Source organism: Saccostrea echinata, unplaced genomic scaffold, assembly GCF_033153115.1.
Source record: "Saccostrea echinata isolate AGI-Se365-2 ecotype Australia unplaced genomic scaffold, CSIRO_AGI_Sech_v1 ptg000030l, whole genome shotgun sequence".
Classification (NCBI taxonomy): Eukaryota; Metazoa; Mollusca; class Bivalvia; order Ostreida; family Ostreidae; genus Saccostrea; species Saccostrea echinata.
Window position 1 is genome coordinate 24,175,080 of NW_026889779.1, and position 16,768 is coordinate 24,191,847.

Consider the following 16,768-nt stretch of genomic DNA (forward strand, 5'->3'; position numbering starts at 1 on the left):
GAGATAACAGTGTTTGAGATACTGAAGTTCAACTGTATTATTATTATTATTTATTATTATTATTATTATTTTATATATATATATATATATATATATATATATATATATATATATATATATATATATATATATATATATATATATATATATATATATATATATATATATTCCTCATTGTTTAGTATAAACAATACATGTGTTTCCAAATTTATCTATTTCTGAAAGTAAATGAAAGGAACAAAGACAGAAAAAAGCCTTAAATGTAAATTTAATATTTTTCAAAGTCAAAAGTATCAGCACTTTCTCCAGCAGAAAAAAAGGAAAGTTACAAGCCCTTAAACAAAATATTTTTATTATCAAAGTTTGAATTCAATATATCAACAGCAACGAAAAAAAACCATGCATTTACCGTGCATGTCAGCATGAGGTGTAAATAATATGTTATCAATACACTGTTGTTTAAAAAAAAAATTACTTAAGAAAACAAACAGAAGACATTGAAATATATGACTAGAGATTTTTAAAAAAAAGTCCAACATTCAAAGTTTAACTAAATATAAAGAGAAATACAATAATTAATAAAATGCACAACCTTGAAGCTGAATACCCCACACAATGAACAACATTGACATTGAGCATAAAATAACTATGACTTGAAAATACAGAAAATGTGGAATGTAATGTAAAAAATATAAATACTGATATAAATAAGTCAACTCAGTTAGGTATGTTTTAAAACAATTATGATCTTTGTATTGATAAAATATAATTGTGACTGACAAAATATACACGAATCTTTTTTCATTCTTCTATAAAAATACACAGCTAAAAATCACAAGTTTAAATATTTCATCAGAACAATACATACTATACAAGAAACATATTATAAAATATTGCCAGCACTAAAATTTCAACTATAGGAATGTTAAGGTTTAATTGATAAGTGGAATGATTTCTTTATTTCCTCAGCTGTTATATATAAGGCTGTACATACGAAATATCACTCCAATGGTCTGAAAAAAATACATGTTTGTATTTTTTGTAAGTGATTTATGTTTTAGAATAATTAGAATAATTCTATTTAGTTCATTTTTGTTAGTCATCAGGGAATATCCATAGGGGTAGGGGAGGTGTTAATTAAAAACTAGAAATATGTTCATAGGACATGAATGCCCCGCCGAGGGTATAATAGTAATGTAACATGAAAATTTGTATTAGTGTATGAAATTTGATGAGAATATCTTCAATAATTTCTTTAAATTTGAAATCTAAAAAGTTGGATATAGATGATAAATTCTAACCAAATTAATTGTAAGTGCATAAGCTTACATAAATCTATCTTAAATGATTTCTTTAAAACTTAGCAAAATGCAAATTTAAGAAAAGTGAGCGCAAGGTCACAGGAAAGTTCAAGGTCATATATTTTTGTGCAGTTGAATAGTTCTCACAAATACGTATCAGCATATTAAGTTTGATAAAAATATTTTGAATGGTTTATTTAAAACTGAGCTAAACTTTACTTAAAATAAATGAAGTTAAGGTCAAAGGAAAGGTCAAGGTCAAAAAATGTTGATGCAGTTGAAAAGCTTACATCAGTATGTATTAACATGTGAAGTTTGATAAAAATATTATGAATGGTTTCTTTAAAACTGAGTTAAACACAAAGTGAGAAAAGTAAGGTCAAGGTAAAATGAAAGGTCAAGGTAAAAAAGTTGATGCAGTTGAAAAGCTTACATCAGTATGTTTCAGCATATGAGGTTTGACACTAATTTAAGAAAAGTAAGGTCAAGGTCAAAGGAAAGGTCAAGGAAATGTTGACGCAGTTGAATAGCTCTCATCAGTATGTATCGCAGATGTATCGCGTATGAAGTTTGATAACACTTTCCTGAATGGTTTCTTTAAAACTGAGCTAAACACTAATTTAAGAAAAGTGAGGTCAAGGTCAAAAGAAAGGTCAAGGTAAAAAAATGTTGATGCAGTTGCATAGCTCTCATCAATATCTATCAGCATATGAAGTTTGATAAAAATATCTTGGATAGTTTCTTTGAAACTGAGCTTTAAACTGAGCTAAATGCAAAGCGCGACAGAAGGACAGATGGAAGGACGGACGATGGACATGACAAACACTATATGCCCCGGCCATATTCATGGTGGGGCATAAAAATAATATCAGAAAATGAACTTACGATAGAAACTTTTTTAGACATAGGTTAGGCTGGTATGGACACTTGTTGATACTTACCCATCTAGAGAAAACATCTTCTCACCAAACACTCGTATCATGTAGTCAGCTGGTTCGTTGTGGTGAAATGTGGAAGGTATGAGAATATAATGCCCTGGTTCGAGCTCAAATTGTTGGCTGACCTCGCGGTAATTTATATACACCCCTGATTTACCACTGTCAGGGTTATAGCGAAAATGCTGAGCAGATAATCTCTTTGTTGGTTCATCTGTCTGAAAAAAGACACATTCGCAATTCAAGACAACAAACTAAGCTAACCTGAACAAATGTAAAAATGTAGGTAGAAGAGAAGTAGTCTCAAAACATTACATAAGATGCATATTCTGATTACGACAATGTTTTAATATGGTATATAAAGCACCATAAGTATTAATGCTGTTTAGATATGAATTACAGTGTATTCATGCAACTATTTGTGTGTTTCCAGTAACCCAACCGACCCAAGTTTTACCCATCAACCGTACTACTTTTTATTTCAAATCCAGATTTTGAACTGTAGTATTGTTCGTTAGAAAAAATTTCTCATAGTGCAGTCAATAAAATACATGCCTCAGACAATGTAAAATGTGTCTATCTAAATGTTTTAAAGAGTACACTTATTTTGTATATTACTGTTTTTTTTTGTTTGTATTTAAATATTGATGAGTTGGAATTCTTAAAATGTCATTTTTAAACTCTGTGTTTTCTTTTGATTATACCTTTAGAATCTTCAATTTTATTTCTTTACACTCACTTTGTATAAAATGAATCCTATTTGAAGCTTCCTGACTTTAACATTTCGTTTTGATTGGCGATGTTCCTGCATCAAGGAAATGACAAGGGTACATAACCCCTCAAGGTCAGGGTCATCTTTCTTTGGGTCAAAATCATCTAAAAACAGAAGATAATAAATAAATCTTAGAGGAACAATTAATCAATTTTAAATAAAGAGATTTGGATCACTTTTACAAACATACTATTGTAGATATACTTTTCTCTGTGTGGAAATTTATTTTATGCTGATCATAAAATTTTCCACAGAAATATATCACAGCATATTAAAAGTGCTTTTAAGACATACATGTACATGTACAATAGCAATGCAAGAAATCCGCATAGTTTTTTACCTGCAGATTGAACAGAAATTGTTATTCAGTCAAATTTTGACCCCATGAAAAAAAGTACAATTACAGTATTTAGTTACTAGGTTGAAAAATTCTCCTGCTGTAAACTTGTACTTGTATATGTACCTGCTTCTGGAAGTGTGAGTAAATACTGAGGATTTGTTGCAAATTTATGGAGATCATTTCGGCTTCCACCAGCATTTATATCACATTCCCATCTTCCCTTGACACAAACATAACATCCTGTAAAAGATCAATAAAGGTAAAAAATGGCTGAGAACTTAATCATAAAGAAATACAATTTATCCTGCAACTACCCCTTGCATTGACCATATAAAGGTAACCTAATAAACCAAAGCTTTATTCGGTCACTGCCCTAATAAAGCCTCGTGCATGTATTCCGACGTTCTAAAAGCATTGTGACGTCATGAATATTGCAATGTTTACGCCATGACGTCTTAGATTCAACTGCAGAGATGTACCTAAATCGATTGGAAATAGGTCGTTTTGAAGGTCATGTAAAAATATGTTGCAGAATAAACAAAATACATCGATACAGTCTTGAAATATAAGCGATATTTGGGCTCGGGTAGAAAACGTGATAGAGGGCTTGGCAAGCCTCGCCCTCTATCACGTTTTCTTACCCTCGCCCAAATATCGCTTATATTTCAAGACAGTAACCATGTATTTTATATATATGTACATGTCATTTACTGTGATCATTGAGTAATCATGAAATAATATGTGTTTCATGATTTTATTTCCTGATATTTTACACTGTTTTCTTATTTCAACTGATGTACTGCAGGATTTCTCCTTATATATCAGATCTACTTACCAACATCATCAACTGATGTACTGCAGGATTTTTCCTTATATATCAGATCTAATACCAACATCATCAACTGATGTACTGTAGGATTTCTCCTTATATATCAGATCTACTTATCAACATCATCAACTTATGTACTGTAGGATTACTCCTTATATATCAGATCTACTTACCAACATCATCAACTGATGTACTGCAGGAATACTCTTTATACCTCAGATCTACTTACCAACATCATCCCTTGATCTTTCTCCATCAAAGTTTGGTCCGTACTGACAAATGGTCACTTCCTGGAACTGTTTACAGAAGTCTCTGTAGGACATCCAAAACTCCCCATCATCCTTCGCCTGAAGCCCAATCTCTTGTTTGGTCTTCTCGTCTACCCAGGTCCAGTTAACATCACTAAATAATAAATACAGGCATTACAGCTGAAATCATCTATCCTTAGAAATAAGAGGTAGGTACATATATTAAGGTAGGTCGCAGGTTGTTTTATGCACATTTGATAATGACATCAATTACGTCACAAAGGTGACGTTGCATTTCTTCCCGTTTTATTCTCTAAACATTTCTTTAGAAACAGTGCGAACGAACCAAGTACAGTGTATAATTATATCAAGTATGTGTTTTAAACTGTTTTTGAAGGTAAATCTTGTATGATCCAAGACTGTTATTTAATAAGTAAATTCTGACATGATTAGGTCTGTAAATATTAGAACAAATTAAAACATAATAATATGATACCGATACAAGAAATGACTTATGTCATAATTGTCAGCCATAATGAGTCATTGTAAAAGTAATGATTTGCATAAAGAAAGTTATGGTAAATTGCATAGGCGAAACAAAAGGGTAAATGAGTGCGTAATTAAAAAAATTGAAAGGGGTCTGGGGTTCCTCCCCTAACCTGGGGTTGAGGGGGAATACCAGAATAACAGGGGGATTATGTAATTATGAATCTCCCCCAGGTCTTAGAGACAACCATGAAGATGTAGTATTAGATAAGTCTTGTTTTTTTTTTTTTTTTGCTGACACTATCACAGTACATGTATTTACCTGTCACTCCAAGATCCTTTCCATTCGTTGTTATCTCCCCATGGATTTCTGACCCTCACCAACTTATCCTCTCCTCTCACATGTTGTATCTGTCAAAAGTTTTTTTCTCTAATGATAAAAACACATACTGCAGTTTATCAATTCTTACTTAAAACCAATAGCACATACATGGTTAACTTTTCTGCTGGCTTTTTACTTTCCTGTTGCTCATACAATGATCAACAAATATTAAAGGGGCCTGGACACAGATTTGAAGTTAATATTTTCTCAATTTTTATGTGTAATATCATGACTTATATGTTACTATAGCATTTCACATGGAAATATTATAAAAGCGTGTTCAGAATCTTCTTTTATCTGGAAATTATTGAAACTACGAATTTTGGGACGCATTTGATGAACACATCCTTGCACTTTCACAACACTTAATACTTAAGAAAAGTAGATATTTTGTTGTATATTAATGAAAAATATTAAAACTATAATCCAGAAAATTCAGAGTAGAAATGTGAGAAAGCTAAACCAATTCACCAGTATTGTCAGTCCGTGCTCAGTGATGTGTGCAGAGTTAAAAAATTGAACACACCCGGTGAAACATAAACATTAACATTAAGTCTAGAGAGCTTGTGCCCTGTTTACAAAATAGATGTTTGACGTGATGTAAAGAAGAATGTTGTTGTCAAATAATTCTAAGAATATTCATGTAAGTTCAATTCATTTAACTGGTTTTATTTTTTGAATAAGCATAGAAATTTAAAATGTAAACAATGCAACTGTGTCCAGGCCCCTTTAAAGAGACGTATCAAAATGTACCCTCTAGAGTACTGATTTTCAAAATGACACAAAATTTATACTCATACATATACTAATAAATAAAACCTAAAACTAATGTACACAGTCATAACTACAAAATGAATTATCATGAGGTTGTAATAAACCTGAATGTTATGACAGTAGATTATGAGCTCACCTTTCTGACTTCTGTGACAGTATAAGCATGACCAGACACTAAACCATTGGGATCAGCTTTATTGCTTAATTTCCAATTTCCCTGTTGATGGCAATTTAAATACATGTAGTGTTAACAAATAAAAAATGGTATTGAATTATACATACATATTGTAGTATGTAATCTTCAGTAACAATTCCCACCTGACTTGCACAAAGATTTGCAGTACTTAATGAACTATTACCAAGTGTGTCAGAATTGTTAAAAAAACATCACATAAAAAATAGCATTTTATTTACCTTTCTAGAACATGTGATGAAGGCCTGTTTTTGTTGAGCTTTCTCTATCATCCTGTAAAGGAAAGGATCCTTGTCTTGTATCTCGTATAACCGGGGTATTCCACCTGTCAGGTCCACTAAAGCATCCATGGCCTGTCCCCCCTCGATAGCCTCATACGACCCATGTAACCTGTGATAATTCAATCATATGACCCATGTAACCTGTGATAATTCAATGTTTGTTAGAATAATATGACCCATGTAACTTGTGATAATTCAATGTTTGTTAGAATCATATGACCCATGTATTCTGTGATAATTCAATCATACAACCCATGTAACCTGTGACAATTCAATGTTTGTTAGAATCTGTTCAATTTCTTATAATTGTCTTACATTGTAAATACATGTATACAAATTAAAATATTCTTCACAACATGAATTGTGACAATTCAAGCTTGTCTGGCACCATCAGTTAGTATCTAATTAACCTTATTTAACTGTAACAGGCATACCGGTAGCTTTATATTTATAAATAGCTTTTTATCCTGGCAAGTTTATTTCTAAATACTGAACTAAAGAGTAACATAGCTCAAACTGATTTTCTCACAGCTTAGGTATATTTTTAAGAGAAGAAATATTGAACCATTCCCTCTTAAAATTAGAGACATGTAAACAAAGACAATACATACTTAGCATATGCCTTCTCTATGAGGGCTACCCAGAATTCCTGAGGTTCTGTACATCTCCCGTACACTAATTTTCCATTAACTGTAGGAAGACGATCATCGATGTACACATCCACCCATTCTCCAAACCTCCAGAACCGAAAATGGACCATACCTTTATAGCCAGGACCACACAAGGGCTGATCTGAAGGAACTATCTACTCAAAAAGAATTTTTCTCATTCTTAATCTAAGATTCAAATGATAGTACAAGTACTATGATCATTTGGTCTCGAAAAAAAAAAATTGAAATTGAAAATTAAATTTACTCACCTGTGTCAAATAAAAACTAATGACAAAACAAATTTGGCAACTTTTTGTGTCTGTTCTAACCTTTTTCATGAACTCTTTTTTCTGAGAGACTGCAGCACATGCTGACAAGAACCAACAATCTCCCAGAGTTCCCTGTTTTATGTCATCCCTGGTAACACCATCCACCATCAACTGAGGTGTCTGCCACTCCTCAACCAGATCCTACAATATAACCCACCATAAACAAGCATTATGAGAGTACAACATAACCCACCATAAACAAGCATTCTGAGAGTACAACATAATCCACCATAAACAAGCATTCTGAGAGTACAACATAACCCACCATAAACAAACATTCTGAGAGTACAACATAACCCACCATAAACAAGCATTCTGAGAGTACTGCATAACCAATACTACTCCTCTACTAAATCCTACAATATAACCCACCATAAACAAGCATTCTGAAAGTACAACATAACCCACCATAAACAAGCATTCTGAGAGTACAACATAATCCACCATAAACAAGCATTCTGAGAGTACAACATAACCCACCATAAACAAGCATTTTGAGAGTACTGCATAAGTAATACTACTCCTCTACCAAATCCTACAACATAACCCACCATAAACAAACATTCTCAGAGTACAACATAACCCAACACAAACAAGCATTTTGATTTTAATAAACAATGATAAAGTTGTCCAAGTCACTCCTCCACCAAATCCTTCACCAGAGTAAACCCAGCTTGAATAAAAACACGGAACACTTCTAGTATACCGGTCCCTATTAATATGGCGCTAAAACAGGTCTAGGCGGCCTCTGTTTTTGGAGGATAGATTTTATCCTCTAAAAACAGAGGATAGAGGTGTCGCCACCTACCGGATTTTTCAAAACAAAGGGCAGTTTACTCTTAACCAAACAAATAACAGCAGCTCTTGCATTTATCAGTTTATGAACCGTAACAAATAAAACGTAAAATTTCATGTGATGATGGATATATCTAGATATTAAATCAATATAACATAATTTATTTTGTAAATGCTGTCAATCAATTATTTAGTTTTAATTAAACTTTAAAGGTTAGTTAACAACGATTACCCTTACCTGTCTGAGACGTTAATTATTAATTACCAAGCCAATTTTCCTGTGCAGTAATTATGTGTAAAATGGTTTACAAATGTTGATAAATATCTTTTCTTTTTTTTGAAAAATTAAGTTTAAGTATTACTAGTATTTCATTTAATGAATAATCCTGAAACACATCATTTTTGTAATATTTTGTTTTAATTTTTTATACATATGTATGTACATGCATGTATATAATAATTTTAATTTCTTAGCAAACATGTTAAATTATCTATTTTATTTATTTATATGCTTTTCAAATTATTTTTTTTTATAATATTATTTATTTATCTGTTTAATTTATATTCATTCATTGCTTAAATTATAAGGCAGAGTATATTTTGTGTTTAGAATACGTGTCCTTATGTGTTTCTTTTTTTCTTCATTTTTAAATTAAGAGAAAATATGAAAGTAATATTATTTAAGTCCCTTTTTATTTGTCTTGATAGGGAAAAGCATAAAAATATAACAAAATGCCAAGAAATATTAAGTAAAAATGGAGTGCAAGAAGTGCCAACTTTGAAAGCGTATTGTAAAAATTCTAGACATAGAATCTCAAATCGCCACATACAATTGATAGTTTAATATTTGAACTTTAATATACATGTACTCTGGTGCTTGCACTTTTTGATTAAAGGTAGGCACGAGGCGTTTGAAAATTACCTGTGTTATCCTCTGAAATTGGAGGATAAACTATCCCACAATGCAATGCGGTTTCCATATATGGTAAAAAATTTGGCCGCCATATTGAATTTAGCTATCCTCCAAAAACGGAGGCTGCCTAGAACTGTAAAATAGATGCCGCCGAAGGCGGTGAACAATATAATATGATCGCGTGAGCGATCGACAAAATTGATAAAAAAGGCCACAAATCGCAAAATTGAGCCAAAAATCGTGTTCCTTGTGAAAAATTGGGTTTAAAAAACTGGTTTTTAAATACAGTTTTTTAAATGAGAATTAAAAGGTTTCGTAAAATAACGTACTTGTTTAGTAGATAAAACTCCATTTTGCGTTGTTTAGGAATGTGATCACATGATCAGTTTTTGACGTAATCTCATAAATATTCATGACGTGTGTCACTTGTGTTTTGACGTAATGAAGACTGATGAAGAAGTAGCTGATAGGACTCAAAGTGAAATGCTACTAAAATTGCTAGATTTTTGTGAGAAATGCAGGGATTTAACAAGTGATCACTAATTACTAGTAATTGGTTGACTGAATTGTGCATCACCATTGATTTGAAAGAAAAAATATTCTGAATATGGACATTAGAAGGTTAGGATATCGAGCTAAAGTAAACGGTAAGTCGCTTTTACCAATTACTTGCCAAAACTTAGCGCACAATATCGAGCATGTTTCAACATTAGACCAAGGCTAATTCATCAAAGTTTCACAAAACTTTCCTGTTCTTCCAGTTCTTTGTAAGCAAAAATTGCATGAATAAGCCCAAAGTGATATAGATGCGAGCATGGGTGAATATAAAACAGTTACAATATCCGAGCTATATATACTCCAACCCTAATCCGTAGATCGCATACAATGCACCCATGTTTAACTAACGGTTTGTTTAAGTTTTGCATGTTTCATGCTTTACTCCTATAAGATGGTATATCGGCGCGGTTCGACATTAGGCTGATTCATGCAAGTTTTTGGTCACAAAATGCACTTGGCAGTTCCTTTTGTAAGCAAAAATTACATGAATTAGCCCAAAGTCAGGAAGATTTAAGAGTGGATTTATAAAACAGTTCCAATCCTAAAACAATATACCCTAACCCTAATCACTCGATCGAATCCGTTTTGTTGAAGCGAGGGGGAAATGGCAGTTTGTTTACATTCTGCATAGCAATGGCAAGGGAAATAATTGTTCATATGCAATCATGTGATTCTGGGGACCGGCATACTAGAAACTTCCCCAAAACACTTATAAACACTGATAAAGTCATCTAGGCCACTTCTCCACCAAATCCTACACTATGAACCCACCATAAAATAAAAACACTAATAAACACTGATAAAGTCATCTAGGCCACTCCTCAACTAATTCCAACATTGTAAACCCACCATAAAATAAAAACACTAATAAACACTGATAAAGTCATCTAGGCTACTCCTTAACTAAATCTTACATTGTAAACCCACCAGAAATAAAAACCTTTATGAATTAAGACTGATTAAGTCATCTAGAAAGAGAAATCATTCAATAATCTTACTTTTATTTTTTATTATAAAACCCCTTTTCAATAAAAAGTGAATATAATTAAAGTCGGTAGAATAAAGGTATTTGTTGTTTGTAATTTATTTGTAGAGGTATAATAGTTACATACATACAAGGAGGAATTGTTCTCCCCTTATCCTGACCCAAGTTTTATCTACATTACCATAGGGCGCTTCCATTGGAAACTGGATGCATCTCTGTCACTATAAAAGAGGGCGAATCTGTCTGCATTGAAGTCTGGGTCACAGAACAATTCATCATCCTCTAGAGAGTCTAGGTAGTCCAATATAGTGTCCTTACTCTATACAAACACAACAATCATAATGAGAGAGAAAGCGCAAATATGACATTTCTCATGTTATATCTAACATCTTAGTTTAATCACTAATAATACCAAAAAAAAAAAATACTTTCGGGTGGACAAAAACTTTACAGTTGATTACTTCATACAAGTGATTTTCACCATATCATGCTTCATGATGCTTTCAAACAATTTTGCTCCATTTTAATTCTCCCAGACACTGTTTTGTTAAAGATATGAGTCTGTTTTCTTTGAATTCGCCCTGTTTTAAATTCACCACCTCCCACGAGGTCGGAAATAGAACGGGAGCGAAAATTTTCCTGTATACAGTATAAAAATAACTTTACTTGAAAAATCTAATCTTAGACTAAGACTTAGTTTATTTCATACCGTAATACCAAGTTTTCCGTCTTTATATTCCTCATGTGGAAATTTTATAACTGGTTCCTCTGCATTCTTTTTCTCTATACCCGTGGACTCCGCCACCCGGCTAAGTGTGCTAACAGTTCGGCGAGGGGGCACGTGTCCGTTTGCAAGGATTCTCACTTCTCCAGCAGATTGACTCCGCTTTCCATTTTGTTTACTTGGATTCGAGCCCATTATAGAGATGATAAAAAAATTTAGACATCACTGACCAGAATTTTTCGAAAAAGCTTTTCACTACACACAACTTAAAATTGTTTACATCAGGAAGCATCGGTTTCTATCGAATGGCTTTGTTTTTAATAAGTAGATCTTATCTAAACTGTTTCGCTCTAAAAGTGTAAGTAGGATAAATGACCAACACAAACTAGGTGGCATATATAAGATTACTGACCTTGTGATATTTAATTGATGAATGGTGTTTGAAACTTTTTTTTAGTAATTTATCATTTGCAATTGCAAGAGAGAATTCCAATAACTTTACGAAGAGTTTATGTGCGACTTAGTCATGCAGGTGCATTCGGGCTAGGGCCGGTGGAGCTGCAAAGTACGCACCCCAAAGTACGTATATTTGACGGTATAATGCGTACATGACTAGACAAAAATTACTATGGCAAACACATTTGTTAATTCCATATAGGTAATCGCGCGAATTTTTTCATGTATTTCAAAAGTAGTACTAAAACCAGGTATAAAGCAGAGTAAATTCGAGCTTGTAATGCTTTTCTTAGAGGTACCAGATTATGGTTTGAACATGTTGACTGCTAGAGAAAAAAGAGGTAAAACTAATGGTGTTGAGAGGTGTAACTTAGATAAAAGTAGCTTCCATATTTAGTGTGCATAGCCCCCCTCCACCCCCTAGAAAACATGGATCCCGATTAACCAAGGAGAGTTATTTATTGCCAAACCTCCTTACTCCATCACTTCTCTAACTCCGTCACTTTTGGGAAACTTTGTGCTGTTTGTAAATGAATGCAACTGTGATGTCATATTTTTGCATGCTGAAAATCTACAATCAAATGCCTAGATATTGTCACAGGAAAGGAGAAAATGTATGGCTGGACCGGGGGGTTACTGTCATTTCGCCCCAAAACCAGAACGCCCCATGCATGAGCGCCCCAAACATTTTTACCGGCGCCCAAATACAAATATGAGCGCCCCAAATTTAAATCACGAGCGCCCCAAACTAGCATTTCGAGCGCCCCAAATTAGCATTTCGAGCGCCCCAAATAATATCGTCCGATCTAACACAGGTGCTCATTATGTGATAATTTTATACATAAGTACTTCATTGGTTATATATATATTTTTTTAATATTTCATTAGAATCTATGTTGAAATTGACTTATGTTTAGTTGCATACAACTGTACAAAATATTCTTTTGTTTGATCTTCCTTCTTCAAAGAACACTTGTGTAATATTCTTTTAAATTATTAACTTTTTAATTATTTGTGTAATTAAAACGATAGTTTCAAAGTCTGAGCACCGCCTTTATCCCACATAAAGGAGTCCGCTCAATTATAATCTCATAATTATTTTTACCACATTGTGATGAAAAAAAATTGTCGATTGACTGTTCATTTCTTTTGGATCGTTTGAGAGATGAAGCGTCTTCATTGCAAGAAAGTGGCAAGTCCATTTTTATAAATAATCCAACAGCGTTCAATATGTGTTGCTTTATTATTTTATTGTTAAAAACTTGTTCCAGTACGAACCTATATATGGTTCCGAAATTCATGAAGTACTGTCTAGCACGTTTTCACATTTTGTATCTCGGTTCTAATTAAGTATATACATGTAATTAACTTATGTTTTCAAGTATATCGTGACAAAATCTTAATTTATTCATTAAAGAAGTTCCCTGTTGGTTCTATATAATTTTTTGTTAAATTAAATGTATTTAATATTAGATATCCTACAGTAATAACCTTTTTTTTTCCTATTGAATTTTTTAAATTATTATTATAATTAATATATCAAGAAATTTGAATTAATTTGGAAATAAAACATGTAAAAATTTGGAAAAATAAAACATTTTAAAGTCTTATAAATTGTAAGAGTTGCTTGCCCAAATTTGTGTCATGATCTCTATGATGTACTGTTTACAATATTTTTTTTTATTTATGGAAAACGGGGTGCTTAATATTTGTGTACGAATTTTCATTCATATTTTTTTTGTTTATTGCTTTAAATGTATTCATTTTAAATCACCTTTATGATATGATTGATGTAATTCACATGGAAAGGTTGTAAAGTGTTAAAAATGTCGCCGAAAAACTAGAATGCTAATCCCACTAGGATTAAGTTCTTGATCTAGTGAAAGGTGTGTAATATAATGTATTACATAATCAGGTACACGACAATTGATCATTGATGTCACGCGGCACGTGCACTATACAAAGTACGAGATAGATATACCGAGATTTTGAACCCCATCATTAAAATTAGTAAAAATTTAACAGATCTATAATAAATAACTTTCTTCATATGGATAGATGGGTTCAATACATGTGCATAATTTTTTCTTAAACAATTGGTACCTTGAAAAGATAGTGAAGGGCATGTATACGTATTTGTTAACATTACTGATGGGCTTACTGATACGAATCAAATTGAAGGAAAAAACAATTTATTAATACATATATACTTTAATGGATAAATCAAGATTTTGTCATGATATACTTGAAAACATAAGTTAATTACATGTATATACTTAATTAGAACCGAGATACAAAATGTGAAAACGTGCTAGACAGTACTTCATGAATTTCGGAACCATATATAGGTTCGTACTGGAACAAGTTTTTAACAATAAAATAATAAAGCAACACATATTGAACGCTGTTGAATTATTTATAAAAATGGACTTACCACTTTCTTGCAATGAAGACGCTTCATCTCTCAAACGATCCAAAAGAAATGAACAGTCAATCGACAATTTTTTTTCATCACAATGTGGTAAAAATAATTATGAGATTATAATTGAGCGGACTCCTTTATGTGGGATAAAGGCGGTGCTCAGACTTTGAAACTATCGTTTTAATTACACAAATAATTAAAAAGTTAATAATTAAAAAGAATATAACACAAGTGTTCTTTGAAGAAGGAAGATCAAACAAAAGAATATTTTGTACAGTTGTATGCAACTAAACATAAGTCAATTTCAACATAGATTCTAATGAAATATAAAAAAAATAAATAAAATATAACCAATGAAGTACTTATGTATAAAATTATCACATAATGAGCACCTGTGTTAGATCGGACGATATTATTTGGGGCGCTCGATATGCTAATTTGGGGCGCTCGTGATTTAAATTTGGGGCGCTCATATTTGTATTTGAGCGCCGGTAAAAATGTCTGGGGCGCTCATGCATGGGGCGTTCTGGTTTTGGGGCGAAATGACAGTCGAAAATGAATATTTCTGAACGTATAAATATATGACAATCTTAGAAATTTTCTGGTCATAAATTATAGTTACTGCAGAAATATACATCAGTGTTCAAGTCTATTCTATTCGTACAGTGTAGTAGATCTTTGAGGCAAACCTACTTACTAGCAATTATTAAATTAAGATTTAAAAATTCAGTATAATAAAATTCACTCTGCTGTGTTTCATTCAAAATTTATTTCGGTCATGGTATATGTACATGTACTTAAAAAACGGAAAGAATTTGAGTACGTTTTATAACTTCAAAATGCTAGTTTACAAATATTGGGGCGTTCGTTATACGTAAAATTTGGTGCACGCACGATATATATAATTTGGGGCGCTCGTGAATTGTTCATATCAATATTTTTTTATACTATCGAAATGTAACAAAAGCTAATAATTTATTTCTTTACTAGTTAATAAGCCTTGGGGCGCTCGAAATGCTTATTTGGGGCGCTTGTGAATTAAATTTGGGGCGCTCGTGATTTAAATTTGGGGCGCTCATATTTGTACTTGGGCGCCGGTAAAAATGTTCGGGGCGCTCATGCATGGGGCGTTCTGGTTTTGGGGCGCAGTGACTAGCACCCGGACCGGGAATCAAATCCGGGACCCATCACTAGTCAGGTACTCTACCGACTGAACTACCCAGGCCTATATTCGGGCTCAAACCATTATAATATTATAAATTTATAAAGGTCAAGTTCAGAATGCTCAAAAACAAATAACTATCCTGAGTACCAGGTCTCTAAGTGACCTCTAAAATTTAGGTGTTAGCTGGCTCCTTATAAAAAAACTGAGTCGCAAAATATGCAAATTTTTTGTCGCCAGACAAATTTTTCTTAGGCGCCAACTCAAAGTTGATAGTAGTCAACCCATGAGGGGTTAGTCTTGAGAGGGGGCAGTCTAGTGCCCCTTCTGCTTTTGAAAGTGGAGTGACAAGAGTATACCACCCCATTCCACTTTACCCCACCTCCTGTTTAGAATGGTAATATGTAGGAGATACAATAACAAGGAAATTTTCAATGTATAATTGTGAAAAGACCGATTTTGCTAATCAAATATCTAGTATACTTGATTGAAGACCCCACTCCACTATCTTTTGACTTTTCATATGCAATCAATATAAATCCATTAAAAAATCATAAAGAAAAAATCGGCATAAAATATATAAAGTCAGTTAAGGTATTCCATCCCTAATGGCCTCAGATTCAATGAATTTGAATACATAACAGATGTGTACAGGTGGAATACTCAGTATATTTAGACATAATTCCCATTTATTACTATTAGCATGTAAGAATGGAGCATGTCCTAATTTATGACCTTGACATTTGTTGAAGAGTTATCTCCCTCTTTTTAAGTAATAAAAATCAATTTAAAAAAATCTGTATGGTAAAAAAATTGTTAATGCATCTTTCCACCACAGTATTAAATGAAATTCTTATTATTTGAATTTTTATTTTTAAAAAATTGCTTGTCTCCATAGACTTCAGTGCAATTTCTGTTAATAAATTACTGCTCAGTTAATTACATTTTTAAAACTTCCTCTTGGTAAATTCTTTTCTACTGTAAAATGCTTTGAATTAATGTCAGAGTATTATATACGTGATGGATATTTAAGGATAGAGTATTAGGTCCTATCTAGGATGGAAAACCTTAAATGCTACCTTTACCTGGAGCATGCATGTAAAACTAAATATTCAAAAAGTTTTAATTGATAATTTCTTTTTAAGAAACTTGGATCTAATAAAATATTCTTTAAAACTATAATAATATAGAGGATTGTTTACATGATTACCGGTAACATTCTCGTCCATATAA

General features: G+C 32.4%; 1 protein-coding gene across 1 annotated transcript; it reads right to left on the minus strand.

Moving 5' to 3' along the window:
- Window positions 1–812: 812 nt before the first annotated feature.
- LOC133196595 (calpain-A-like) lies at window positions 813–11,753 on the minus strand. Its single transcript, XM_061332459.1, has 12 exons — window positions 11,481–11,753; window positions 10,953–11,090; window positions 7,521–7,661; window positions 7,153–7,346; window positions 6,482–6,650; window positions 6,204–6,284; window positions 5,234–5,322; window positions 4,407–4,579; window positions 3,472–3,588; window positions 2,976–3,112; window positions 2,243–2,454; window positions 813–1,013 (listed from the first exon to the last, which is right to left on the minus strand). The coding sequence occupies exons 1-12, from the start codon at window positions 11,688–11,690 to the stop codon at window positions 1,001–1,003; spliced, it is 1,674 nt and encodes a 557-aa protein (XP_061188443.1). The 5' UTR covers window positions 11,691–11,753; the 3' UTR covers window positions 813–1,000.
- Between the last annotated feature and the right edge of the window lie 5,015 nt (window positions 11,754–16,768).

Excerpts from the sequence above, each read along its gene's own strand:
- LOC133196595 (XM_061332459.1), bottom strand. The coding sequence starts at position 11,690 with ATGGGCTCGAATCCAAGTAAACAAAATGGAAAGCGGAGTCAATCTGCT. Across the intron at positions 6,651-7,152 it reads ATAGAGAAGGCATATGCTAA|GTTACATGGGTCGTATGAGG; the intron begins GTATGTATTGTC and ends GAATTATCACAG. Across the intron at positions 4,580-5,233 it reads AAAGGATCTTGGAGTGACAG|TGATGTTAACTGGACCTGGG; the intron begins GTAAATACATGT and ends TTTATTATTTAG.